This window comes from Sander lucioperca, chromosome 6, assembly GCF_008315115.2.
Source record: "Sander lucioperca isolate FBNREF2018 chromosome 6, SLUC_FBN_1.2, whole genome shotgun sequence".
Lineage (NCBI taxonomy): Eukaryota > Metazoa > Chordata > Actinopteri > Perciformes > Percidae > Sander > Sander lucioperca.
In genome coordinates this window covers 26200580-26228402 of record NC_050178.1, presented here as the reverse complement: position 1 = coordinate 26228402, position 27823 = coordinate 26200580, and the positions used below count along the sequence as shown (strand labels likewise).

The 27823-nt window shown below is 42.9% G+C and overlaps 1 protein-coding gene and 1 long non-coding RNA gene across 2 annotated transcripts in view; one reads left to right on the top strand and one right to left on the bottom strand.

Annotated features, from left to right (window-relative positions):
• slitrk4 (SLIT and NTRK-like family, member 4) overlaps window positions 1-4772 on the bottom strand; it is a 7114-nt gene extending 2342 nt beyond the window's left edge. Inside the window, exons 1-2 of the mRNA XM_031297101.2 lie at window positions 3398-4772; window positions 1-2582 (exon numbers count right to left, since the gene is read on the bottom strand). The exon at window positions 1-2582 is cut by the window's left edge and continues 2342 nt beyond it. Coding sequence (XP_031152961.1) covers window positions 1-2540 — 2540 coding nt within the window. The 5' untranslated portion in view covers window positions 2541-2582; window positions 3398-4772. The remainder of the gene's footprint in view (window positions 2583-3397) is intronic.
• Window positions 4204-8056, top strand: LOC118495289. Its single transcript, XR_004897644.1, has 3 exons — window positions 4204-4451; window positions 5445-5516; window positions 7809-8056. It is a non-coding gene; the product is annotated as an uncharacterized LOC118495289 (long non-coding RNA).
• Window positions 8057-27823: the final 19767 nt, after the last annotated feature.

Genomic DNA, 27823 nt, shown 5'->3' with positions numbered 1-27823 from the left:
CCTTGGAGCTTGGCTTTCAGCTCGTAATACTCACTTTTTCTCTGCTCCACCACGATCTTACTGTGGTTCCCGCCTATCAGCGACGACTTCTTCATCTTTTTATCCAGCGTTTTCTCCGGGTAGCGGATTTCGTACCCGCCCATCCCTATACTGTTGAAATCTCTTTTGCTGTCCAGGAAGTTCTGGATGAACATGCTGGGCTCTCGGTGGGGGAGGAACTCCTCGAGTTCGTCGATGGTGCTGAGGCGTTTGTTGCGCTCCAGGGTGGAAAGCGAGTCTTTATCCTTGTCGGCACTGTTCCGGAGGATGATCTTCTGCCTCTGCGAGTCTGCAAACTTGAACCCAGCGTCCATGTCTGAGGAGCGTCCGATCCCGCAGGTGTGGCTTTTGCCAATGTGCTCGATTGTCTGGGGGATGAACGTCTCGCCTCCCAAGTCGTCTCCCGGGATGGAGCCTTTTTTGCCCGATTTGTGACTGTGTCTGCGGAGCTGCAATGACATGGAGCCACACTCCTGATTCCCAAGCCCCTCCTGCCTGCCTACTGGTTTTTTATTCCGCCTCAGGACAAAGACTAGCAGGCAGAAGGCCACGAACACAGTGAGGATCAGCACTACGAGGATGCTGAGGATCATGATGGAGAGAGGCACAGGCCCTCCTGGCGGTGCTTTTCCAACTCCGGCAGGCGACAGTGAGGTCAAAACAGGCGTGGCGCTAGTGAGAATAAACGGCGGCCTCGCAACAAGCTTAGGACACAGGATCTCATTTTTCAAGAGGCGCAGCTCAATGTTGGAGAACTGCACAGGGGAGGCACATTTCACCTCTTTGGCAGCCACTCCATCACTTAGCTTCTCCAGCCAGAGTTTGAGGGCGACAAGATCGCAGGAACACTCCCACGGGTTCCCTTCGAGGTCTATCTGGGTCAATGATTGCAGCTGGTCCAAGACACCACTCACTGGTAGGTTCATGAAGTGGTTGTTTTTTAGATTCAGTCTGGCTAAAGAGACACCCGCAAACACGTAGGCAGGGAGACTCCGCAGAACATTGTTGTTGAGATACAGGAGTTGTAGGTTCGGCATGGAGTCAAATGTACCCGCTAATATTTCTTTTATGGCATTGTATTCCAAATATAGGTACTGTAAGTTTGTGAGGCCCAAAAACATCTCTGGGTGTAACTGTTCAAGCTGGTTTCCATTCAAATACAGCCTTCTCAGGTTAGTTAGGTTAGAAAACACACCTTTTTGGACCGTGACAATTTGATTGCTGCCAAGATGTAGCAAATCTAAGCCTTCAAAGCCTTGGAAATCAGCTGGGCTTATGTCACGGATGTAATTTCCACTCAGGTGAAGTTTCTTGGCATTTTGGGGTTTGGGAAGGAGATCACCTAAATTTTTAATATTCCTCTCCTGACAGCTGACGCTGATGCCAAAGTCAGAGGGGTGGGCTTTACAGCTGCAGGGCTGCGGACACAGCAATGGAGGGGTCCGTGTCTGAAAGGAAACAATCTGTCTATTTCTTCCAAAAGGGGGTAAACCAGCCACAATACCATTACCGTAAATCTTAGATGAGTCAGTGGTTTTTGCCGCTTTTGTGGCCATGGGAGCCAGAATGGTTGGGGACATTTTGGAGGGTGACTGCCCTGATAATTCAGGCGGTGCGGGTGGCATTCTAACATCAAAGTCACTTCCTGTTCCCATGGGACAAAGCTCCTGTTTGTTAGTTTCTTTCAGGAGCCTCCCGTACAAGTCACTTGGTGTTTCACATATGGCCTCGCCGATAAAAATATTATAGGGCATGTTTTCAAGCCACGCCTTGAGAGGTGCTAAATCACAGGTACAGTTCCAGGGGTTGTCATCCAGCTGCAGTTCTACAATGCGCCCAATATGCTCCAGAACCCCCAAATAAGGAAGCCTCTGGATCCTGTTCCCCCTTATATCCAGGTGTGTGAGCGAGGCAAAGCGAAATATGTTGTCAGGAAGTGCCTGTATGAGATTATCATTCAGGATGAGCACTTTTAACCTATGCAGTTTGTTAAATGCTCCCTTTTCGATGTATTTTATCAAATTGTAGTCAGCCTGAAGGTATTCCAAGTTTTCTATCCCTTGGAAAGTATCTGCTCGCAGCACCTTTAACTCATTATTGTTCAGGTGCAGCTGTTTCAACGCGCTCATCCCCATGAACGCTCCACCTTCGATGTTCTGCAGTTTATTGTTCCCCAGCTGCAGTGACACGGCGTGGGTGAAGTTGAGGAACGAGTTAGGGTACAGTACGATTAAGAAGTTGTTCTGGAAATTCAGATGGTATAGGGAGGAGGCCGGCGGGATGAGCTGCGTGGGTCGATAGACAGTGATCTTCTCGCAGTTGGCATACAGCACGTTTTCCACTGACATGCAGGAGCAGGCGCTGCAGGTCTCGGCCATCAAGTCCGAGGCGGACGGGTCTGCCATCTGAGGTCCGTCCGACATGGAGGGGGAGGAGAGGGAGGAGGAGAGGGAGCCGGAGATGGAGGAAGAAAAGGCTGCCAGCAGGAGTACGAGCAGCATCTCGCCGGTTAGAAATCCTCCTCCAGAAAACCATTTAGTAACCTTTGGAGAGAAAAAAGACAGGTGCATGCACAGACACACACACACACACACACACACACACACACACGGAAAGCAATCCATCAAAATGCATATTTGATATTGATTATACTGAAATTGTAATATACATTTTAACATTTTTTTTTAAGTATGATATTTTTTTAATATGAAATCCTTATCAGGGATGGTATTTTTACCTTTTAATGTAAACGTATATGGTTTATGTAAATATATATATATTCCCATGCTAATTGTGCACTTTTCTAATGATTGCACTTTTTATTGGAATCATTGCAGCGACTAGCTTTGGCACAATGATTCACCCTAATCATTGGACAACACAAATGTTTAATGCAGATTATTTAATACTGCAGGAAAAGTACCATATGCTCTGGAAATTACTCAAACCCAGGAGCTGCTGCCCATCTATGCATCTAATTCTGACATTCAATGCATGAAGCATCGTCTTGGAAAGTGTCTAAGACAGCAGCACGGCTATATTCTTCACCTCTCAGCAGATTTAACAAAATCAAAGTCAAACGGCTGCACTTCTCTTTTTCGTGGGGGTCTCATTTGAAGCCAGCATTAGCCGCACCACCAGCATTCAGGTTATTTAGGAAAGCAACTGTGAGAGCAATGGGAAGATTTGGGACTGTGCCCATTGCTGACATATTGAGAGGGTTTGAGTATCACACAGAGAACCTTTTATTTTTCCACATTTGACACCAAAAAATAAATGGTCCTCGAATCTAGAATTTTCAAATCCAGGTCATTCTAAAGAAACACGGATGAAATCTCCAAACACAAATTGTACTTACCCAAAGCTGAGGTGCTAATGAATGCAGCTCCCTCTGGAGACACGGGGCAGCATTGGTGAGACATGGATGGAGACGGCGCAAACAGTCCTCTGAAGCTTAAGTAGAACGCAGACAGTTGTAGGGGCGCAACAAGGTTTCTCCAGCCCCTATATCCCCATGTAGGCTACGGTATATCAACCCGAGCCGAGCAAACTGGCGGGGGTGCGCTGGAGATGGAGAGAAAGGAGTGAGGGTGGGAGGGAGGGAGGGGGAGGGGTGGCGGGGGGGAGCTCAGATTTCACCCGATGCGTCTCTTGCTGACGGGCTCCTCTTGCTTGGAAAAATCACCCCTCTGGTCGTTCGGTCCCCAAAGTGGTTGTACTACCTCCATGGGAGAGCATTCATGTGGTTGCAGAGATAGAGAGAGACGATGAGAAAGGAAGGGAAAGAGAAATAGGGAAAGACAGAGAGAGAGAGAAAGGGAGAGGCAGACAGTTTTTAGAGATCTTGACAGCGCGTCCGGCGAGTCCAAGGCGTGAAAAAAGGCGCAAGGCGCTCGGTGATGCGGTGAAATAAGTCTGTCATTCTTGGAGCTTTTTTTAAGGGGGAAACTGGAGAAGGAGGATGAGCAGAGGAGAGGAGCAAAAAATGGGGGAGAGAGGATGGCCAACACTGTGCGTCTGGATTTAGCTTGGCTCCGCAACCCCCAACGATCCGATGAATAAATACTGGTTTGTTTCGAGTGAAGTTGCGCACAGGGATAATGCTTCAGAGGGCATAGGCAGCCAAAACGCTCCCATCAGGTTATTTGTATCAGTATATTATTTTCCATTGGGGCAACATAAATCCAGTTATTTGCTCTAACGCCTTACAAAACAGTTGTTTTTTTAGCGGTCTGTTTATTTGCAGGCAGAAAAGATGCTTATTTCAGTCTCCATCCAACGAGGGAATTTTTCTTTTCTTTTTAAAAAGGACGGAAGGGCTATGGCGATATTGAAGATCCTCTCCCGGACGAAAAAAAGGGGACAAGCACAGAGAGAGAAACAAGAGAGACAAGTCAGGACAACAGAAACCGGTGCGTAAAAATGAATAATGCAGTTATTCAGCCTTTAGTCAGCCGCGGTGCAAGTGAGGAGCTGGAAACTCCGCGCTTCCCTTGGTCCACAGAGAATGTCATCAAAATCAACTTGGAGAGGAAATCTGAGCATTTTTAAATTATATCCAGTCCGGGGGAATGGAGGAAGTTATAAGAGAGGAAAGTAAGCTTGTGTTTCCCCCCCCCCCTTGTCTCCTGTAAGACAGAACAGTATCCGTGTCAGGCGCATAAGTATGCTGGCTCCTTCTGCAACCGCATTCACTGAGCAGCTTCCCACACGACTCAGAGGGAGAATGCAGAGACGTGGAGAGAGGGGAGGTGGAGGAAGGGAGGGAGGTGCGAGAGAGAGAGAGAGAGAGGGAGAGAGAGAGAGAGAGAGAGGGAGAGAGGGAGGGAGGTCTCACATCGACCGATAATGATAATAAATACTTTGGACCTTGAAACAGATCCGTTATTTTGAGCGCATACTTTAATAGCTGTATTTCTGACACTTCATTCTGATTTTATAATTATGTTTTTGGAAATTTTACGTAATACAAGGAGGCTCTAACCTGTTTGATTCCTTCATGTGTAACCTCCAAAGGGGATCAAGATCAAAGCTGATGAAAAGCAGGTGTGTGTGTGTGTGGGGCAGATCGTCATATTGGACTGTCAGATTGGAGAGAGAGAGAGAGAGAGAGAGAGAGAGAGAGAGAGAGGTGTGTGTGTGTGTGTGTGTGTGTGTGTGTGTGCTTAAAACCGGTATGGCAGGCCCGCCTCGTGAGCGGCATCTTAAATAGAAGGGGGGGGGGAGAGAGAGAGAGAGAGAGAGAGAGAGAGAGAGAGAGAGAGAGAGAGAGAGAGAGGAAAGGTGGTTATTATTCAAGGGTGCTGCAGTCAGACGGGCTGCAAGAGGGGAAAAAAGGAGGAGGTGGGAAATCAGTCAATCAGAGGCTTATGCGGTTCACATTTCTCTTTTTGTGTGTTTTGCAGGAGAGAAGTAATCAGAACAGAGAGGAGAGGAGATGGATGGAGCGGTGGAGAGGAGGACATGAGCGCCTTAAGGTACAGCTACACCCCTGCTTTTATCTATCTATCTATCTATCTATCTATCTATCTATCTATCTATCTATCTATCTATCTGTCTGTCTGTCTGTCTGTTTATTTATTTATTAATGTGAGATGAGTCCTGGTCAGAGTTTATAGTGGCAGCGTGGCCTGGTGCCTGCACTCTAGTCCATACAGCTGACACCCATGGGAGAAAAGAGAGTCAGACCTGAAACCTGACAGTGTTCGCCCTCGCCGGAAGCCTCACCTCTGGTTTCCTCTTGCAACAGGTGACTGAGCCAAGTGACGCACAAATGAACCCAGGCTGGAGAAAGGGAAGATGGGAAGTATGGATTTCACCTGCAGCCCAGCCCCGTGGCATAGATGTATTTGTATGATCCAGCGGTGAAGATAGATGTTATCTAAAGTTTTTTTTCAAATGGACAAAGTAGTGATGGCCAAATGAAGCTTCATGAATCTTTGTTAATTATTTTCTTTATTTTCTGAGCCTCCACAGGATGGCGCTCTCTGTTCAACAAAGGGTTTAAGCAAAGTGAATTGCCATTCCTTGAGCCTTTTTCTTTAAACCAAGAGTGCCATCTAGTGGGCTCAGAAAATAAAGAAAAAGGTTCACAAAGCTCCATGAAGCTTCATTTGGTCATCACTAGGACAAGGTGAAAGTTGTGTGAAGGTGGGCTTAACCTCTATATAATTTCAAAATAAAATGTTACAAGTAGGCTATTGATTACAGTCATAATTTGGTTATTAATGGCAGTATTTATTCATGTTTTTGCAACTAAAACACACACACACACACACACTTGGCACATTTGGCACATCATTCACATCTTTTTCTGTATATTTGATTTTGAATATTTGACTGCTGACTGCTACATGGAAGATAATATATGTCAGCACTCAAAGACACAGGGTCGGTTATTTTACCTCATGTTCATCTTCTGTTGATTTTTAAATGACATGGCAAATGAGTCAACAGCAAAAACATTTTATGTCAAAGTTTCAGTACTTACTTTTGAATGCGATCATTGCGTAATTCATCTAGTAATCAATAACTTTTATGATATTATTGTGCAGTGCCAAATAAATGAATGCAAGGAAGAATAATTTTCAGCACATTTTTCAATGAAGTTTGGTTCATCACAGGTTCTACATGCGTTAATATGCATATAGTATGCTGTCTTGTGCTTGTTGCATTAATAGTTGAAAAAAAAATATTTGAGAAAACAATCCCAATTTAATATCCACTTTCCGCCATTTTTCTGGAGCTTTCAACCACTACGAAAAAAAACTAGTAAGCAGACATTAAGTTGGAATTGTTTTGTCAAGCTATTATTTCTTAGAAACTACTGCTCTGTCATGTTTCAAAAATGTTTCATGCATAATCACAACATGACAGAAATGGTATGCAGCATATTGTGTTGAAAAGTAACATGTGATGTCACTTGCTTATTAAGAGGTTTTTTTCCGTTGTTAGAGCATAACTGAATGTAATGTATCATCTTTACATGTTAACTGTATTCATTTCCTGTTTGACAGACATATTGTGGCAGACAATAATCTGTTGCACAAAGGAGTATACACATTAAGGGAAGAGTAATGTCTGAATAGTGAATTGTAAATGTATTTATGATGATTTTATAAATTGTCTTCCCTAATTCTACAGAGCCAGCTGGTAATTACGGACCCTTCAAACTGTAAGTTATCATGTTTTGATAGAGAGAGCATTCAGTCTCAATTATTTCTCATTTAGCTGAATCTGGCAGACTTCTAATATAATTTATTCTAAAGCATGTATGAAACAAAAAGCCCACTCTCTTGATTGATGGATTGACTCACAGCAATGTATGCAAACTGCATTCTTCACCTGCAGGACAGGAGGAAATCAAGCATTCCACCTTAAGTCTCTCCAGTGTGTGTGGATTAATACGTGGGACTGCAAGAGTGTGTGTGTGTGTGTGTGTGTGTGTGTGTGTCTGTGTCTGTGTCTGTGTGAGACCTTGCTGATATTTGACAGTCTTGGACACGTTCCTACTGGCTGTGAGTGGCCTGAGGGAAGCAGGCCTACGAGAGAATGAGCCAGACAGTTGGCAAAGCCTCTGCTTCCGTCTCAGCTGTCGTTGGTAGTCTGGCCATGTGGCTGGGACAGTGCTTCCTGTGTCCAAACACTGGAAAAACCTTGAATCTCATGTGCTCTAATCCCATTTGTTGGATTAAAATAAAGCGTTTTATTATGTGTTTAAAGGGATTCATGTGTCGCACCACTCATTTGCATTTGTCTGTCACTTACAGCCACTGTGACTGCTGGGAATGTCTCCTGTGCTGAGAAATTTTTATGTTTGATGCATCGCCCCCATCTGGTCGCAAGAGTAACTGCACTGCATTGATAAGACGGATAGGTCATGCTGCTCAGGTGAGGCCTTTTCACTCTGTTTCCTCATTTTAATAATGTTTCGTGGATTTTTCAGCAGCACCACACTCACTGATGAATGGCTTTGGCCTGTTTGGATCACAGACACCTGTTGTTGTTCCAATGCAGCAGTTTGTTTAGCAAAAAACTCCAATTTATTTCTCTTTTACAGAACAAATTGAAAGTCATTTATCTCATAATACACCTGTGAAAGTTAAGATTTTCCTCTCCTTTCTGTTTTCTTTTCTCACAATTCTAATGTAGGCTACAATTTAGTTTGTACTAGTTTAAAGGATAATAATAATAATAACATTTCAATCAGTGTTTCTAAATATGATTTAATCCAAAGAAAGAATGTGTCATTGCCAACTTTTATTTTTTCCAACATTTAGTTTTTTCTTAAATCTCTCTAAGCAGCATCTTTTGACAGAGACTGAAGTTAATTATACCAAAACTATCTTGTTGTTGGTTTATCAGTGAAGTGTCTGAACTACACTGCAGACTGGATTCTCTACTCACAGAGTGACGGCTGATTGATTATGAACGAGTCCAGCGCGGGCTGAATGCACATCAGCTGGTCATTGGTGTTACACAGTGTTAGTGTATGTAATGTCTGCATCAACTTGTACCGGTCGCGCAGCCACGTTGGTCCGTGCATTGTCGTAGACACATGCAGCCTCTTTTCTGGAAATCCTTGCGTGTCCGTGCAACCAACACAAGTCCACAGCGGTCCGCTGCGTGTATGTATGAGCCCGTCTCCACCGCATCCATCTGTGAGGTTGTCAGCTTTGTGTCTGCCTGGCTCAGAGCGCCGTCTAGCAAAAAGCCACGAAGCTTAAAACGCTCTCAAAAGTTAGCTTTGTCTGCTTCTCGCTTGCCATGATTACTCTGCTACCAGCCTCTGTCACGTCCCGTGTGGAGCTTGTGAGCGTGCAGCTGAGAAGGCAGTGTCGCTGTCAAATCTGTCCCTAGGAAAAGTAAAGTTGCGCCGAATTGAAAAAGGAACTACGTTTCGTTACCAAATTTTCAGTAGTAGCGCATTACACTACTTTTTACCCAAAAAATTAGTTACTGTAACGCTGACGCATTACACCCAACACTGAGTAACAGTGATGGACAAATGAGGCACCACTAGCCATGTTTCCATCTAATTGTCAAGCGAACTTTTAAAATGTTGCAAAAAAGAAGAAAAAAGAAAATGTGAATTAGAAGCGTTTCCATCAACTGGTTTAGAGCGAATAAACTAGACTACACAAAGCGTAGTTTCGTCACAAGTTGACGTTGCGCATGGTTGTAGATTGCAAACCGGCTTGCTAAATCAAAGAGTTTAGAAGCTAAGTTCTTTGGCTAAATGGAGAGAGGTAGCATTGTACAAGTTGGCCACCTGTGCCGAATACAGGGTTGTGGCAGAGACATTTGGTGTCAGTAAGACAACCGTACACCGCTGTGTATACACGGTGTGCAGAGCCATACGATTCAAGCTGTTGAACCAATTCGTCAATTTACCCGACGTGGCTGAGACACAGGCTATAGCGCACCGCAACTCCACTACGCACCTTGTGCCTTAAGTGTACGGAGCACTGGATGGGACCATATCCTGTTCCTTCCCCCATCCGATGGATACCTGGACTATAGTCATGTGAGTTACATGTTCGCTACGTCACAACTTATTCGGCAAAGCTGTTTCCATCTCCCATTTTGCGCATTAACTCTTTTTCAAAAAAGGCAAAAACCACCTTAAGTGAGCGTAAAAACCTTTTTGCGAATTTGAGGAAGTTTTTTTGAATTTTGCTGTTTCAATTTTCTAATGCGATTCTAACAGGCTGAACGTGAAGTAGCATTAACATCACCATGGTTTCACTGCCTGTAGCTGTAAATGTATCACTGGTGTCATTGGTGTAGTGCAAGTGAAGAAGTGTCATTATTAATCACATTAATGTTATCACACAGTTCAAGTCAGGATATTTTTTTATTGTCAACAAATCCCATGAAAACATCAACATCAGTGGCCAGGCGCACGATCAGGCACGTATCTACGCTACACGACACTTACACGGGCGGTGTGTTCCCGGTGTTAGGCAACAAAACTACTTGGTTAGGTTTAGGAAAAAATCATGGTTTGAGTTAAAATAAGTATGTTTGTAAGTTAAAATAAGTCAACGTTGACTTTTGGTTTCACTCGGGACACATACATCTCTCCTGGGTGGGGAGTCCCATGTTGGTTTGAAATGAAAACGTTGACATTATAAGGATATATATATATATATAACTGAGATCAGCCATAAAAAAAATCTCAGAGCAACACCCTTTTGCCTTAAGTGCAGACAGAGAAGCATTTTCCATCTCTGAGGGGTCATTATTAAACCTTTGAATTTTGAAATTACATTTACAGTATATAAGTGTTTAGTGTTTTTACAAATTATGGTTTCAAAGGAAAGCAATCGCTGCCTGGTGTATATGTTCCCTGGCCACATGTTTCCTTGTGTGTTGTTGTTATATTGTTGCAAATTAGACACATATCATCTCGGAGACAGGGTTGATTTAAGGGTGTGGCGAGATGATTAACAGGATAGGGAAAATAAATAAAAAGCATTTCTGCTATTTAAAATTAATATTTTTTCAGACTACTGTTTCTCTAATCTTTTCTTTTACTCTTTTCTTGAATAGTTAAGACTTCTTCAGGTATTAGAATTGTATTGAAATAAAAAAAATTCCACAAAATAAAAATCACACTTTGCATCAGCAGCTCACAACTCAGGCACAAAGAAGCATATGCAAAATGCAGTGAGTGAATGTAAGCAGGCACAAGGCTCAAGAGAAATTACAGTGTTAAGGCAGGTAGACAGGTGTGTATGGAGATAACATCAAGAAAAGGAAGGTAAAGTAAAGCAAAGCAGTCTTGAAAAAGTGGTATTAACCACCCAGCCCAATCTCATTGATTAAAAAAATTGCCAAGTACATGAATTAAGTCTTACATTTGTGAAAAAATAAGCAGTATTCTCTGCTCTGAGACAGTGTCCGCTGGAGGTGCTAAGCCAAAGAACGAGCTGCTGTCATGGACCAGCGCATCGATAGACTCTGGTTGTGGCTGTGTTAGTTTGCTAGCACACATACTAACAGTATCACACACAGTCTATAGACAGACACCAACAGCAGTGAGCAGTAACTGCTGGTGGGCTGGGTAGCCGATTTAGGCTAAAAGACTGAAAGGTACGTTAGTGACAGCTATTTTACTTGTGTTTACACGATTGTGGCATTTAACAGAGTTGTTTTTTTCATGTTAGACTGAAAGAGGTAAGATTTTAGTTTAGTTTATTTGCACAAAATAAGATATAAAAAACATACAATACGGGGAGTCCAGTGCAGGCAAGGAACAGAAGTGTCCTTTAAGATAAAATAGAAACTTTCTTTGACATGAAGGCTGGCAAGGAAGGTAATGTTTTAGTGTCACATTATATGAATTCCATAGCAGTGTACCTGCGCTGCTCACAAGCTGTAAATGAAACGACACTGATGCTAGGCGCTATAATGTTAGTAGCAACATTGTTTTTATACAGTGGGGGAGGGGTTATGTAAATGATGACTCTAGTGCGTCATTGAACCATGATTTCAGTGTTGCTCAAAAAATCCTGGACACAGAAATTGTGATAAACAGTTTAACACAGTGTACAGTCTTCTTACTGTACATGTTATCAAGAAGTATTTTCTAACATGTATATTGTGTTTAAAAAGAGATCACTGATTTTACTTTACCAAGACTTAAAGAGCCACTGGTCTAGACCACCTGTCTGTGCTGAGCATGGACACTGACATGACTGCTGAGACTGAGGTCTCACTGACACAAATCAGTGTCAGATTTAAGACCACAGAGTTGGAGATGTCAGATTCAATGTGATTTTTTTACTTTTCTTGTCACACTGTCACACTCAAAGACAAAAAGTATTGTGCCTCTTTTACCTGCAGCCTGACCATAGCTGTAGGGTTAGGGTTACAAAATGACTGGAAACATTGAAGACACATTATGGGTAATACTTTATTTGGCTAGTCTTTTGTTTGTCAGGTATTAGGTTGGCAACATGTGTTATTTAGCACTTCAGTATTTGCTGCGCCTCCAACTTTAAAATAAGATAAGCCTTTGCATAGACTCTTAATGTGTAATACTTTCCACATAATTTTGACACAGTTGAAAAATATTTGAGCATCAGTTTTTGGCGAGCCAAATAATGTGTGACACTTATTTTGGGTGTAATAATCCAGGCAGAATTATTGCATGATATCAGCACTGCAGGACAGCTTTAATCCTGATAGTGACACCCTGTTCTGAGCCGAGTGTGCAGCCCATTACTCTCTCAAGCAGCGACGAAAGCAAAATGAATGCTTACAATGCCGGCTAGTTTACATAAATCGGCAATGTTTGATAGCTCATTATTTATTAAGCAATGTGCGCCGTGGAGTGAGGTGCTACCCCATTTATTACAAACAGCTGAAGTGTACAGAATATGTGAAAATATGCAAACACAGAGACACAAGGAAGCACGGACGGACTGTTTAGGGACCCAGAGAGGGAAGGGGACAGGAGATGAGCTGCTACCTGAAATACACACACACACACACACACACACACACAAATCCCCCTTTCTAGGACGTATCCAGTTGTCTGTGGTGTCTTTTCAGGGTGCAGTACTCACCATGTGAGCCTGTCACGGTTCAGTCTGGGGCTCATCTCCAGCGTCCACCGAGACACACAAAGATATAGACAGAGGTTAATTGGGCTCAGGTGCACCTCGATGTCCTGATGGGATCGGCCTGCCGCTCAGTCAAGACTCAGTCCAAGCCCCGGTTTCCACATGAACACACAGGGGCTTTGTTCACATGTGCACTGTACGCTGATAGTGGGTCACAGTCTGGTTAAGCATATATGCATATCTAACGCACAGCTTTGTGTGACTAGTCAGCAAATATTAATTTGAAGGTCTGATACCAAATATTTGAATGATTTCCCAAAAATAGTCTTGTACTGCAAAGCCTGTAATTCTTTGTTTTACATTGCCAACCAAACTATGGCTCTACACCAGTTTAGTTTTGGTATGGATGAAACAAACAAGATATAATGATGATAATTAGAAGTGTTGTAGGTTGATTTTATCACGCACACCAGGAAATGGACCCACAAATGCTCAACTCAGGTAAGTAGAAGATTAATGGTTTTATTAAAGCACTAATAAAGTGCCAATATTATGAAGAAAAAAAAACATTCTGGGATTTGGGGTGTTATTTTGTGTCTCTGGTGCTTCAAAACGCATACAAACTTGGAAAAAAAACCATCCATGCTGTTTTGAGTGAGATGGGATAGAAGTGCGATGCCTCACTGTGTAGCTAAAACAGAGAGCTCAACACACAGGATGAAATGCAATGTGCAGTACAACAAAAATATGGTGTTTTTTTGAAAATTAAACCATGTAAACCTATTTTGGTACAACCTCAAAATACAATTATGAACCTGAAATGAGCATAATATGGGCACTTTAAAGGCAACAGTGTCCAAGTAACAACAGGCAAAGGGAAATCCGAAAAACAAGCAGTAGTCAAAAAATCCAAGGGAATCAGGAACACAGGAAACAGGGAAAAACGCTTGAAGGCTGCACACAAGGAAAACTGACGATCTCGCACAGGAGTAAGGGTAAGACTGAACTTAAATACACAAGACGGGGGACAATGAGATGCAGGTGCAACACATAGAGGCGGGAACAGGTAATCACACAGGCAGAAAGGAGGACAAAGACCAGTAAGTCTGAAATGAGACAAGAAGGTACGTTTCAAAATAAAACAGGAAATGGAAAACTAAACAGAAAACACAAAACAAACTAAAACTAAAACTTGACACAGACGAGACGTGACAGATTTTGTTACCTTTTGCTAGCTGTTGTCCTCTGTTTCTAGTTTTTATGCTAAGCTATACTAATCCACTGCTGGCTGTAGCTTTATATTTAGCGTACAGATATGAAAGTAATATCAATCGTGTTATCTAACTCTATAAGCAAATAAGCACAGTTCCCAAAATGTCGAACAGTTTTTTTTAACGCTCTCAGGTGAAATGACCGTAAACTAATGATGGCCAAATGAAGCTTTATGAAAATTTGTGAACCATTTTCTAAATAAAGAAAATAAGGAAAATGGTTCACAAAGATTCATGAAGCTTCATTTTGCCATCACTAAATGACTGTAAACCATTCCTGGGTTAAGACTAGAAACAAATAGTTAAAAGTGGTTGATGATTTTAACACGGCTTCTCTTTTTTTTCTGGCATACAGAAAGTGGGACAATACAGGACTAGGTGTCCATTGTTTTTGAGTATCAGGACACCTCGTCCTACATTACCCTGCTATTTAAGGGCTGTCCTGCTGGTCCTGTTCGGCATTTAAATGCTTAATAAACAAGATATCTGTTTTGTCTGCATTGTGGTGATCAATACCCCTGCCCTGTTCTTAATTCACACTGTCAAGGAAAATAACAAAACTCTTGTTTGATGCTTCATAATCTGTTCTACAATATGCTGCATCCATATATTGACCAGTAAACAGGATTCCGAATCATGATTCGGCTAGTGGAAGCTACAGAGATGTGATTTAAACAAGCATGTTTTCCTGCAGCAACCTAAAAAACATGGGAACATTATGCATTTGAAGGAAGATAAAACCTTGTCTGGATCATTATGAAGCACATTCTGTGTTTAAATGCACCAGCTCATTAACAGAATCCATGTAAGTGCAGCGTGAGGTACACAGTCTGTCTATAACCCACAAGATGCTACAGAGATTTCAAAACAGCTAAGAGGCATTGTTAGGCATAATGACTCAGTGTCAAACGCCTTGTTAGCTGTTTCTAAATCACAGTAATGCACAGCCTGCATGTAAAATATATGTTTCCACATGCGATGTCTTACATTTCAAATGGGTCTATATGTAATTTTTGTCTTTTTATAAATGCAGTTAAACACAAAGGCACTACAAAGAGGATGCACATTTTTAAATATTTACGTCATCAACGCATAGACAAGAGGTTACTATAGTTAGTTACCTAACATATTGACGTATATAGTTTGCTCTGTTGCCATGGAAGTGAGTTGACCTTGAGTTAAGATTGTTATTTGCCCAGATAACAGCAGTGAGTTAAGAGTCAGCCAGTCCCAACACAGCTATCCATTATATTAAACACAGTGTCTGAGTGACAGTGCCACACATAGCTGAGTTCATAAACTATCTCTCTATATCTCCTTCTTCCTCTCTGTCTTTCCAACATCTTTTATCTCTTCCTTCTCTGTTTCTTCCCCACTCTCTCTCTCCCTTCCTCAGTGTCTTTTGATATGCTAAGCAGCACCCTATTTATAAATCATTGCGAGAGAAAACATAGTAGGTTAGGGGACAAATAACAAATGCCCCATGTCTGCTGAGAGAGAGAGAGAGAGAGAGAGAGAGAGAGAGATTAAAAAGAAAGGGGAGAGAGAGTTTGAGTGAGGAGAGAAGGGGGATGTCGGCTTGGTGGCTCCCTACGAGGCATGTCACCCAGGTTGAATAGATGTACATATCATTATCTTTCCCCAGTACATGGCGATAATGATATAAGACAGGGTAAAGGAAAAAGAAAGGAGCCATTGTACAGTGAGGCTGTGAGCCAATAAGTGTGGCTTGTAGGCTGAGAGCCAATTATCTGATGCTCTTGACGCTACAGTGTACACAGGCAAGCCATTTTACTGGTGCTGAGGCATATGGTGGCCAAAACACTCAAAGCTCTCAATTCCAGCAATAAGACTTTCACTGAACATTCAACATAAATGTTATAATGATTCAACAGTTAATCAATCGTTCAGTTCTTGTTACATTGTTTTATCATGTGCAAGATGAAAAAGTGCCTTAAAGGAGAATTCCGGTTGATTTCAACATGTAGCTCTGTTGTTTGTAAATTTGGAGTGCTGTCAGTATCGAGAAAAATATTTTCAAAACACTGACCCAATCTCGTTATTATCCCAAAGCTCCGTCTTCGTCTGTCAGCTGACAGTCTGAGTCTCCACTGTTACTGTAGTTACCTAGGCGCATGCGCGATAGCTCTTGAACTCTTGAACTGTTGTAGCTGTGCTGGCTCAGTTGTGGTGTCAGGTTACGGCCAATTTATGTTGTTTACATAGTCATTACTATGGACATAACCATGGCAAATTGTTTTTTTTGTGGAAAAATACGTTTTGGAATATTGGATTGTATGAGTTCGACACCGACTAGTGTGGACTTCACTGGAAAACAGGAAATAAATAGAGGTATATGCACTGGCTGACATTAGCAGAACTTTAATGCATTTCTTTCACATCTACTGCAGTCAGATTCGCTGTGTTCACTCGGAACGAATCACTGCACATGGCTAGGCACTTGTAATGACATTTCAAACATGTTTAGAGGCTAAAACCACATTTAAAACTTGCCCTGTTTCAGCCTGCTGGGTGCAAAATCTAGCAGGAGGATAACACGGTGTAGGCAGCACCGATTGTTTTCATTTTTCTCGGTACTGACAGCACTCCAAATTTACAAACAACCGAGCTACGTGTTGAAATCGACCAGAATTCTCCTTTAAGATGCAGTTACTCAAACAGACACTAGATGCTGGCTGCATAAAGACTGACAATTCATATTCCCCTAACAAAACAAAAGTTTTCAGAGGTGTCTCAAAAGCTAATATCCCTTAAAGGAACACGCCAACTTATTGGGACTTTAGCTTATTCACCGTATCTCCCAGAGTTAGATAAGTCCATATATACCCTTCTCATCTCCGTGCATGTCATAACTCTGTCTGACCCACTGCTAGCCTAGTTTAGCACAGATCCTGGAGGTAACCGGCTCCATCTAGCCTACTGCTCTCAATAAGTAACAAAATAACGCCAACATTTTCCTATTTACATGTTGTGATTTGTATAGTTACAGCGTGTACAAATAAACGTCACATGAGACACAGCCATCTTCTAACCGTATACAAACTGGGAACTGTATTCTCAGAAGGCGAAGCACTGCAACTTCTGCTACTTGAGGAGGGCCGCGGACGCTGACAGCGCTCTCGTGGAGTGCGCCCGAATGTCCGACAGCACGCACAAATCACTCACCCTCTTAGCCGACGTGAAGGCGAGGAGAAGCACTGTTTGAGAAGCTTGTGCCAGAGGCTCGAAAGGGGATTCCCCAGAGCTCGGAGCACCAGGGCTAAATCCCATTGAGGTGTGAGAGAGCGTACAGCAGGTTTCTGTCGTCTAACCCCCTTCAAAAACAATTCACCAGGGGGTGCACAAAAACTGACTTCTCTCCATAGTCCTTGTGGCAGGACGAAATGGCCGCTACGTAAGCTATAACGGTAGACGGAGCCAAATCATTATCCACCAATATGAGGTAAGTTAACATGAGGGGCAGAAGACACGATGTGGGAGGGGGCAAGCCTCTCCGAACGCTATCGCTCAGCGGACAGGCCCATAGCCGCTGGCTTATCACCGGGGGGTGGATATCACACCGTTCAGCTGCGACAGTGTGTCCCCTTGCCACGGCAGTTGCCATGGGGACCCCGCCAGAAGTTGAACCAGGGTCGGGAACCAGGATGCGCTTGTGCATTCCGGTGCCACCAGAATGACCGATGTATGCCAAGGCGAGGAATCAGAGGGACCGGGGGAAAAGCATATAGGAGAGCCCTGGGCCATGGTTGGTGAGAGAAGGTGTCAACCCCGAGAGGTGTGTTCATAGAAAAACCACAGTGTGCACTGTGTATTTTCTCGTGAGGCAAACAGATCCACTTTCGCTCTCCCGAACCTGCTCCATAGCATCTGCACGAGAGAACATTGTTTTTGATTGACAGTTAACCTCTGAGAAGTGGAGAGCTGAACCACTATAGCAGCAAGTGCAAGTTTATCGAACATAGATGTTACCAGAGTGAGAAAGAAAAAAATATTTCAATGATCTGCAAGTAAAAGTTAAAATATCCTCAACAAAAATGCACATAGTCAGACAAAACAAACAACAAACGGTAGTGAATCATCGGCCATGAGTCAGTGTACTCTGTGTGTAATGAAGCGGTGGTGCAGATGTGCACATATTGTCTAGTAAATAATCACGCTTAGAGAAAAATCATAACAAAACAATTTTACTGCAGTAAAGTATTGTGGTTATTGGCTCAGTTGCCCTCGGGCTACAGCAAAGTGATGTGGCATAGCAATAGTGGGGAAAAAGTAACAGGCCACAGTGTGGAAGCTCAATAATCACAGAAGAAAGGAAAGGCAAGCTTCTCTCTATTACTGTACATAGATTTAGGAAAGTCAAGTAATCCAAAAAGAAGTCAGATTAGGCCACATAAAAATGATTTGTGTGATTGGGATTTTCTGTTACATACTGAGTACAATGATTTGACTGCTTTTTAGCCTGAAAGAGGAGCTAATCTCTTTGGAGTTAGCATGCTACTACAGTCTGACAGGCCATACTCCTTGAATACATAATAAATACAAATCACGGTTTTTGTTTTTTTCTGAGCAGACACAGTTACAGGCTGATGTCAAAGGCTGTTAAAATTATCCATTTTGGAGAGGGTCTGGAGGGTCCTCATCCGAGAGATTTTATCGCTCATCTCATACAGGACCTGTTAGGCCTGGATGAAAAAAACACCTTGGACCGCGCCCACAGGTCTCTCCGAGGGAAACCCAAGGAGGGGGGACCCACCCAGGCCTTTTATCATCAGTTCACTATTTTCATATCAAGGAACAGATCCTACGCAAGGTGGGAAAAGATTCCCCTCTACTACACCAAGGAAAAAGACTGTCCATCTTCCCTGATTATTCCCCGTCAGTGGCCAAAAAAAAGAGAGTTTGGGAATGCTAAGCGCCTTCTACACGCCTGCCCAGGGGTCAAGTTTGGCCTTTACTACCCAGCCGAACTGAGGATCACTTTGCCGGGCGGCACTCTCCGCAGGTTCACCGACCCTGCTGCTGATTTTATCAACAAAAATTTAAGAATGGCTGACTCTTCAAATCAGGGGTGATGGGAACGATGGTGCTGAGACTCGACCTGTAACCAATATATCCTTAGCTACTAAACACTGATGATCCTGCATTTAGTGAGTATGTTACTCAGCTGAGAACACACTTAGGCTGTGTAGTTGGAACTGCAAAGGTCTAAACCACCAAATAAAGCGCAGTAAAGTGCTCAACCATATCAAACATTTCGGAGCTAAGATATCTTTTTTGCAGGAGACGCACCTGAAGATTTCAGAAACTTTAACTGCTGGCTGGACCCTCTTGATCGATCCTCTAGTAAACCTAGTAACCCATCCAAATCTTCTAAGGCTATCAAAACTTTTCTTCAGGAATTCTCTGTTTCAGACTCATGGCGTTTTTTTCAATCCCACGGGCAGGGAGTATTCATTTTTCTCCCCTGTCCACCGCACCTACACCCGCATTGATTACGTCTTTCTTGACAACAGACTTATACCCTCTGTCCACTCATGCTCTCATAATCCTATTGTTATATCAGATCATGCACCGTTGACTTTAGACTTAGTAGTGGGTGGGGGACCGGTGTTGTTTGCACCATGGCGTTTCGATTCACGTTTGTTATCGGACGACAAGTTTGTCCACTTTCTAAATGGTCAGATTGACTTTTTTAGAGCCACTAATGAAACGCTTGGTGTCTCACCATCCCTGCTGTGGGAGACGTTTAAGGCCTTCATTAGGGGGCAAATCATGTCATACACGTTTTGTGAGAAAACAGAGGAAAAAGAAGATGTCTGAGCTAATGACCCGTATACTACAGCTGGATAACATTTATGCAACTTCCCCCTTACCATCGGTATACAAGGAACCGATGTCAGCGGACCCCTCACTCTTTGACTCTTTTTTTGTAATCTTGCTGTCCCCTCTGTTGCTACAACTTCCAAACTACAACTGGAGGAACCCATAACAGTGGAGGAAGTTTCACGAGCGGCAGGTTCTTTACAGTGTTCTAAGTGCCCGGGACCGGATGGTTTTCCTGTCGAGTTTTACAGGAAGTTTATAGCCAAGCTGGCCCCACTCCTAACCAACATGTTCTCCCATTCATTCGACTCCGCCTCTCTCCCTGAGTCCTTATCTCCATTTCATTGATATTGAAAAAAAATAAAGACCCTCTTTCCTGCGGATCTTACCACCCCTTTTCGTTACTCAATGTTGATTATAAAATCTTAGCTAAGCTACTGGCTATGCGTTTGGAAACAATCCTGCCTTCTGTAATCTCTCCTGACCAGACAGGCTTTATTAAAAATAGATATGCTTTTTCTAATGTTAGATGTTTATTTAATGTTCTGTACAACCCCTCCAGCTCGAAAAACTGAGAAATTGTAATTTCCTTAGATGCCGAGAAGGCTTTCGATAGAGTGGAGTGGGGCTATCTTTTCCGTACGTTAAAAAGTTTTGGCTTTGGTGAGAAGTTCATAGCCTGGGTGAAATTATTGTACACCCACCCACTCGCCTCTGTCAGAACTAATAACAACCACTCTGACTATTTCCCTCTCTTTAGGGGTACGAGACAGGGATGCCCGTTATCCCCCCGTGCTCTTTGCAGTCGCCATAGAGCCTCTTGCCATTGCGCTCTGATCTCATCCTCATATCACTGGTGTGAACAGGGGCGGGATCGAGCAGAGGGTTTCGCTCTATGCGGATGATTTGCTCCTCTACGTCTCTAGGCTAGATACATACCATATCACCATACCTTTTAGAACTGTTCTTGACAAGTTTACATATCTGGGGGTTCAAGTTCAAGACCAATTTAAGAATCTCTTCAAATGTAACTTTACCCCTCTCCTCACCCGGATACAGCAGGACTTTGAGAGATGGTCACTACTCCCTCTGTCTTTAGCTGGTCGTATCAATTCGGTTAAAATGAATATCCTGCCCAAATTTTCCTTCCTTTTTCAATGTGTTCCTGTCTTTATCCCCAAATCCTTTTTTTAAAAACTTGATGGGATTATTTTAGGGTTCATCTGGGGAAAAGAGTTGGGTGGTTGGTTCTGCATACTTCAGTTTTGGCTGCGTGCAGACGCTTTGCAGTGTGCCCCAGCTTGGTTAAGCTAAGAGGCGTATTCTTGCAGACCGTCTTCTCTATCTGCTTTGATTTACTCCCCTGATCTCTCAACTTGTTCAGCATATTGCAAAAACACTCTGGTTAAGTCGACTCTAAAAATCTGGAATTAACAGACGTCATTTTGGATGGCACACTTTTTCACTGCATGCCCCAATAACTATGAACCATGCTTTCGTACCCTCTCTGGCAGATAGAGCATTCTCCATGTGGTCCAGTTTTGGCATTAAATCATTCAACGATCTGTAGTTCAATGACAGCTTAGCTTTCTACTTCTGCCGATTACATTTACGCTTCAAAAATCAAAAAAGTGGTGTTCATTTGTGAAGATTATCTTGCTGAACAAAAGGTGTAAGTACCATACACTTTTGATTGCCACAGAGTTTATTTTCTGCAATCATCTAAAATCCAATGGAACAATCTGTGGAGGGAACCAGGGTGATGCTAACACCCGGGTTGGCCTACGAAAATACGTCATTCCTGCACAACCCGGTCTCACGGCAGTTCGTGAAATGGTCACGTTATTTTGATCTATTGATTCGTCAATGGGGACACGATTTTCTCGTTTATTTCGTAGTGGTCACCACGATAAAGGAAAGGAGAAGGGGAACCGAATCTATTGATTCATGTACAGGGACACGATTTTCTCGTTTTTATCGTGGTGGTGAGCACGAATTTTAAACTAATGTATTTCAATGGGAAGCATCTTTCGTGATAACACCATAATTGAAAAGTATTGAAAAGCTGAAAATCCGCATAAGGAGGTTGGTTGGGGTGGTGGATGGGTCAAACAACACCGTCACACGCAGGAGACGCCGACAACAACGGGACGGTTGTGGTTAGGAGAAGAAGAACGCGGAAAGGAACTGCCACACGCGGGACGTGATCCCCGGTCTCCGGGGTGAAAGTCCTGTGTTGTTTGACCCATCCACCACACCAACCAACCTCCTTACGCGGATTTTCGGCTTTTCAATACTACTCGCTACCGTAATCGTGCTGTTATCACGAAAGATGCTTCCCATTGAAATACATTAGTTTAAAATTTGTGCTCACCACCACGAGAAAAATGAGAAAATCGTGTCCCTGTACACAAATCAATAGATTAAATGTCACCATTTCGCAACTGCCATGAGACTGGGCTGTCCTGCAACACTCTATTCAGAGGTCTGAAACCAAGCAAACGTAAAGTTAGGATGTGTGGGGGGAAAATCTCCTTGAACCCTTCATGTTCAAAGAGCCCAGGGCAAGCTTTATTGCAAATGTGAGGATTACAGTCAGTAAACCACTTCTGCCACTGTCACTTCTGCTTATGGAAAAGTGTGGTCTCAGTGAGGAGAACTTGAGCTTTTCTCTCAGGTGACCACTTAATTAAGGCATAATCAAACAGGCTAAAGTTATCCCTGGTGCCTCTCACAGTTAAATGTGTCACACAGCTCCCTTTACTTCCTGTGTGTTGCCTCTAACTATCTTATTGCATCTAATTTGCCATAAATGCATCTATATTTCATCCATGTTAAGAGTTTGCTTCTTGGTAAATTTGCTACTCGGGAAGGGGGGGGAGTCTTGAACTTGAAGTATCAGCTCAATTTGAAAGCTGTTATATGCCTCTCAGTCTGTCAAGGAATTTGGAATAAAATATGTTTAATTATAGCAGTGAAAATAAAATTGACCTAAATGTCTCAGTTAAGTACATTGGACTCCTTCACCTCTCTATCTCTGGCTCTCCCTCTCTCATCATCATCCAACAATGTCCTGAATACCTCAATAAAGTGCGTATAACCTATATTTCTGAGCCAAGTATATATGTCACACTGTTAATTACCCTATCAGTCTCTCCCTCTCCCTTCTGTCAGTCCCTTATCCAGCTTGGTTGTATTCAAATCAAATTATCATCATTATACATTATCACTAAATATCCCATTGCTATAACTCTTATTTCAGTGCATTGACACCCTTCTTGATCATGCTCCGCTCCTCTCTCTCAATTCGCTCCTTTTAAGAGTTCATATTATGCATGAATCAAATTTATATCACCCCCAAATGTCTTACCTAACTGTGTCTGCCACCTTCTTAATCAGGCCCTCACACTTCTTTCATAATCAACCACAGAATTTCCACATCAGCAGAAACAAGGACAGTGTCTGCTTTATTTGTAAGAAGTAGCGCATCCCATCAAATATTAACAACATGCTCGCTAGAGAGGAGCGTGAGCCACTTTGTAGTTGCGACTTGACAACACCAGCAAGGAAATTGTGTTGGAAGGGCCAGTGTTTTCTCTTTGAAGGGGGGGCATGTAATAAGTGTCTGGGTTCATTACAGTGAGATGAGCTGGTGATGAATCACCAATCACAAAGAGCTGTAGGGTTTGTGGGGCCGTTTAGCATTTCGATTACATCATGTCTGTGTTCAATTCCGACATCTAAGGCAGCTCTGATTTAGTCAAGTATAAAGATAAATGATGTCCAGAGAAGATTTTATAAGGTCACACAACGTCCATGCTCTAGTTTGTTTATGGCACATGCACAGAATATTTACATGTGCTGCATATACAGTTGTGTTTGAAATAATAGCAGTCCAACATCACTAACCTCATGAATCAAATATTTTGGTGGAAGTGATATTTCTACATGGCAAATAATTTCCTAGTAAGTGTTGTAGAGTCATAGAAAACCAACAGACCCAACAGTCATGACATGCATGCTGCTCATTCTGTTTAATTTAATCTGTAATTGAAAGGGGCATGTTCAAAATAATAGCAGTGTTGTGTTCAATTAGTGAGGCGAATGATTCTGTGAAGAAACAGGTGTCAATTATGGCCCATATTTAAGGAAGGAAGGAAGTAAATGTTGTGCATGCTGGTTATAGTGCATTTCACACTGAAATACTCAGCAAAATGGGTCGTTCCAGACATTGCTCTGAGGAACAGCGGACTTTGATTAAAAAGTTGATTGGAGAGGGGAAAACATATAAAGAAGTGCAGAAAATTATAGGCTGATCAGCCAAAATGATTTCAAATGCCTTGAAATGGCATTCAAAGCCTGAACGACGTGGGGAAAAAAATGGTCAACTACCATTCGAATGGATCGAAGAATAGACAAAATGGCAAAAGCTCAACCAATGATCAGCTCAAGGAAAATCAAAGAAGACTTAAAATTACGTGTGAGTACTGTTACGATCAGAAGAAGGCTATGTGAAGCAAAGCTATGAGCCAGAAGCCCCCGCAAAGTCCCATTGCTCAGAAAAGACATGTACTGAATAGGTTGAAATTTGCCAAAGGACACATTGACTGGCCAAAGGAGAAATGGGGCAACATTCTGTGGACTATTTGGACAGTCCACAGACAGTTTGTCCGACGACCCCCATGCACTGAATTCAAGCCACAGTACACTGTGAAGACAGTTAAGCATGGTGGTGCAAAAATCATGTTATGGGGATGTTTCTCATACTGTGGGATCATGGATCAGTTTCAATACATCAAAATACTTGAAGAGGTCATGTTGCCTTATGCTGAAGAGGAAATGCCTTTGAAATGGGTCTTTCAACGAGACAATGACCCAAAACACACCAGTACGCGAGCAAAGTCTTGGTTCCAGATGAACAAGATTGATGTTATGGAGTGGCCAGCCCAATCCCCAGACCTCAATCCCATAGAAAACTTGTGGGGTGACATCAAAAATGCTGTTTCTAAGGCAAAACCCAGTAATGCAGAGGAATTGTGGAATGTAGTTCAATCGTCCTGGGCTGGAATACCTGTTCACAGGTGCCAGAAGTTGGTCGACTCCATGCAACACAGATGTGAAGGAGTTCTCAGAAATAATGGTTATGCAACAAAATATTAGTGCAGTGATTCAAAGTAAAGCAAACCCTTGAGACTTTTTTCAGTTTATAAAGTAAATGTTTGAGTTTGTAAAGAAAAATGCAAATACTGCTATTTTTTTGAACAGCCTAATATCCCTTTTTCTTCACTTTCTGTAAAGGTATAACGCAAACGTGATCAATTTTGGTCATGTTTTGATTTGGAATCGAATGTGCAGTGTTCCCAATGCATTGATATTATGGAATTAAAAGCTATTCTAAGGATTTTGAGCATTATTCACTTTTTTTAAACACACTGCTATTATTCTGAACACAACTGTAAATACAGAAGAAATAATGCAGAGCTACCTTAAAAACCCTAAAAAGTGCATTTAAACAGATTTTGGGGAGGAGAAGAAGAAGAAGAAGAAGAAGACGAAGGCATGCTTTTTAAATTATTTTAGGGGAAATAAAAATTTTGAGAGATGAACATATAAAATCCATGCCACATTGCTTAAATATAAGAATTATGTTTTGAAAAATGAGAAAGTAGTGGCACCTGGGTAGCTCACCTGGTAGGTGCGCCCCATGTACAGAGGCTCTATTCTGACCTGTGGCCCTTTGCTGCATGTCATTACCCTTTTCTCTCCCCTGTCATGTCTAAGCTGTCCTGTCAATAAAGGCCTAAAATGCCACACACAAAAAATCTTTAAAAAAGTGTGAAAGTATATTCGAGGGCCAGTCATTTATGTATTCACAACAGCAAATGTTATCTTTGAATGGAGAGAGTACCTGTCACAGTTTCTCAGATACAGAACCCAAATGCAGACCAGGACAAGGTAGGTGGCGAAAAAGGTGAGTATTTATTGAAGAACACAGGTAATGCCAAATGTTTCCCGGGCGAAACTGCAGACAAAGGAACAGGAATCAGTTTAGCAACAAACAAAAGCAACAGAGCAGCAAAACTAACTGTCAAAAGGATTAAGCTGACACGCAAGCACAACATACTAGTTAGCCTAATGTTCTGGCAGGTCATAGCTTATATGGTGTAGAGATGATGATCAGGACCAGGTGTGCAGATTGCTGATGAGCCTGGTGAGTGCAGTTACAGATGATCCTGGGTTTCCCACCTTGCCCTAGTTGCCCGGCAACAGGAACAGGGTGCGTTCAGGAAAGTCAGGCAGGGAAACAGACTCAAGGAGGAAGGTTCATGACAGTACCCCCCCTCCGACGGACGCCACCGGGCGGACCACCCGGAGCACCGGGATGGAGACGGTAGAACTCACGTAGCAGGTTGGCGTCTAGGATCTGACGCCGAGGGACCCAGCACCTCTCTTCAGGAGTCCATAGCCCTCCCAGTCCACGAGATACTGGAATCCCCGACCACACCGTCGGGAGTCCATGACGCAACGTACCGTGTAGGCCGGCCCACCACCGATCATCCGAGGAGGGGGAGGACGGGAGGGGGGGGCAAGGGACTGAGGAGGACAGGCAGGAGACATGAAAGGTGGGATGGACTCTGAGGGACTTAGGCAATTTCAGCCGGACTACTGCGGGGTTGATGGTCTTCTCCACCACGAACGGGCCAATGTACTTAGGATTCAGCTTCCTAGACTCCATCCGCAGTGGAAGATCCTGGGTCGCCAACCAGACCTTGTCCCCTACAGCATAAGAGGGTGCAGGAGTAAGGTGACGGTTGGCTTGGAGCTGGTCACGTTTGGGGACAGAACTGTAGTGGTGCAAAAAGAAAAATATTTATTTGATTCAGAGTGAGAATTTGTAGTGGGGGAAATCTGGTCCGTAGTGGGTTGGAGACTGGCAGTGAAGATGGCGAGGGAAACCGGGTTTGAGGTACAGGGCATGAAGTTAACTTTTTTGACCACTAGCCACTGTGGCAGGTGGATTTATAAATCCATTAATTGATTTATAAATGGATTTTTAAATCCACCTGCCACAGGGACTTTTTACCAGCCAGTTTTTTTTTTTTTGCGTCATAAAGGTGAAAAACAGGAATTGCTGTGTCTCTATGATCCTATCCTGTCCTATTGATGGTAGCCTACTTGTGGTCATCACGTGCTGTAGTAGGGGGGCCCACCTTGATAATCCTGCATAGGGGCCGGGTGTTGGCTCGTTACGCCACTGCATATAAGAGATGAGATGACTGACAAAATCAGGAGTAGCCTACGCGCACCACAACAACAACAACAAAAACACTGGTGAATGCACACCATAACACGAGTTGTTGCAAAAAAGTTGCAATTTCTTTTGTATAGTTCTTAAAAATAAAAAAAATAAATAAAATGGAAACTTGTTTTGGGGAGAATAATAATTATTACTATTAATTAATTACTCTGGGCTAAGATTTCCTAGTAACCTTACCAAAAAGGCTCAGGATGCTGAAAATGTTGGTATAATATGAAAACGGCTGGTGGATTTAAGACACAAAATAATAATTGAATGAAATGAATCAAATATGAACATATCTGTCATTGTCAGTGGCTTGTTGATCTTTACATTGTTAGTTAATTTCCTATCCTGGCCTGGGACACACATTCATACGGTTTGATAAAGTACTTATTGGACTTTAACTTATCATTGCACTTACAATAACGACCATAGCTGTCCTCAATTTAGGTCATCCTGTACGTCTCATCTGCGTTTTTTCCTGCATCCACCGTGTGTGATTGTGTGTGTTTGTGTGTGTGCGTGTCAGTCGCGGGGGAACGGAGCAACAGCCCCACCAGCTGCAGACAGCCGACAGGATTGAAAGTTGTTATAGCGTACATTGATGTTAAATGTATACAGGTTGGCAGGACGGTCTGAAATGCTTTGCACGGTCTTTCACTGTACGTTTTGTTGGTAAATGTGAGATGTTCGAGTCACACACACGTCTCATCTTCATAACAGAAATGAGGAAATGAATTTGACCCGTTCTCACTCCCGCTTGGTCAGTGGCTGCACGTGGGATTCTGGGATTGTGT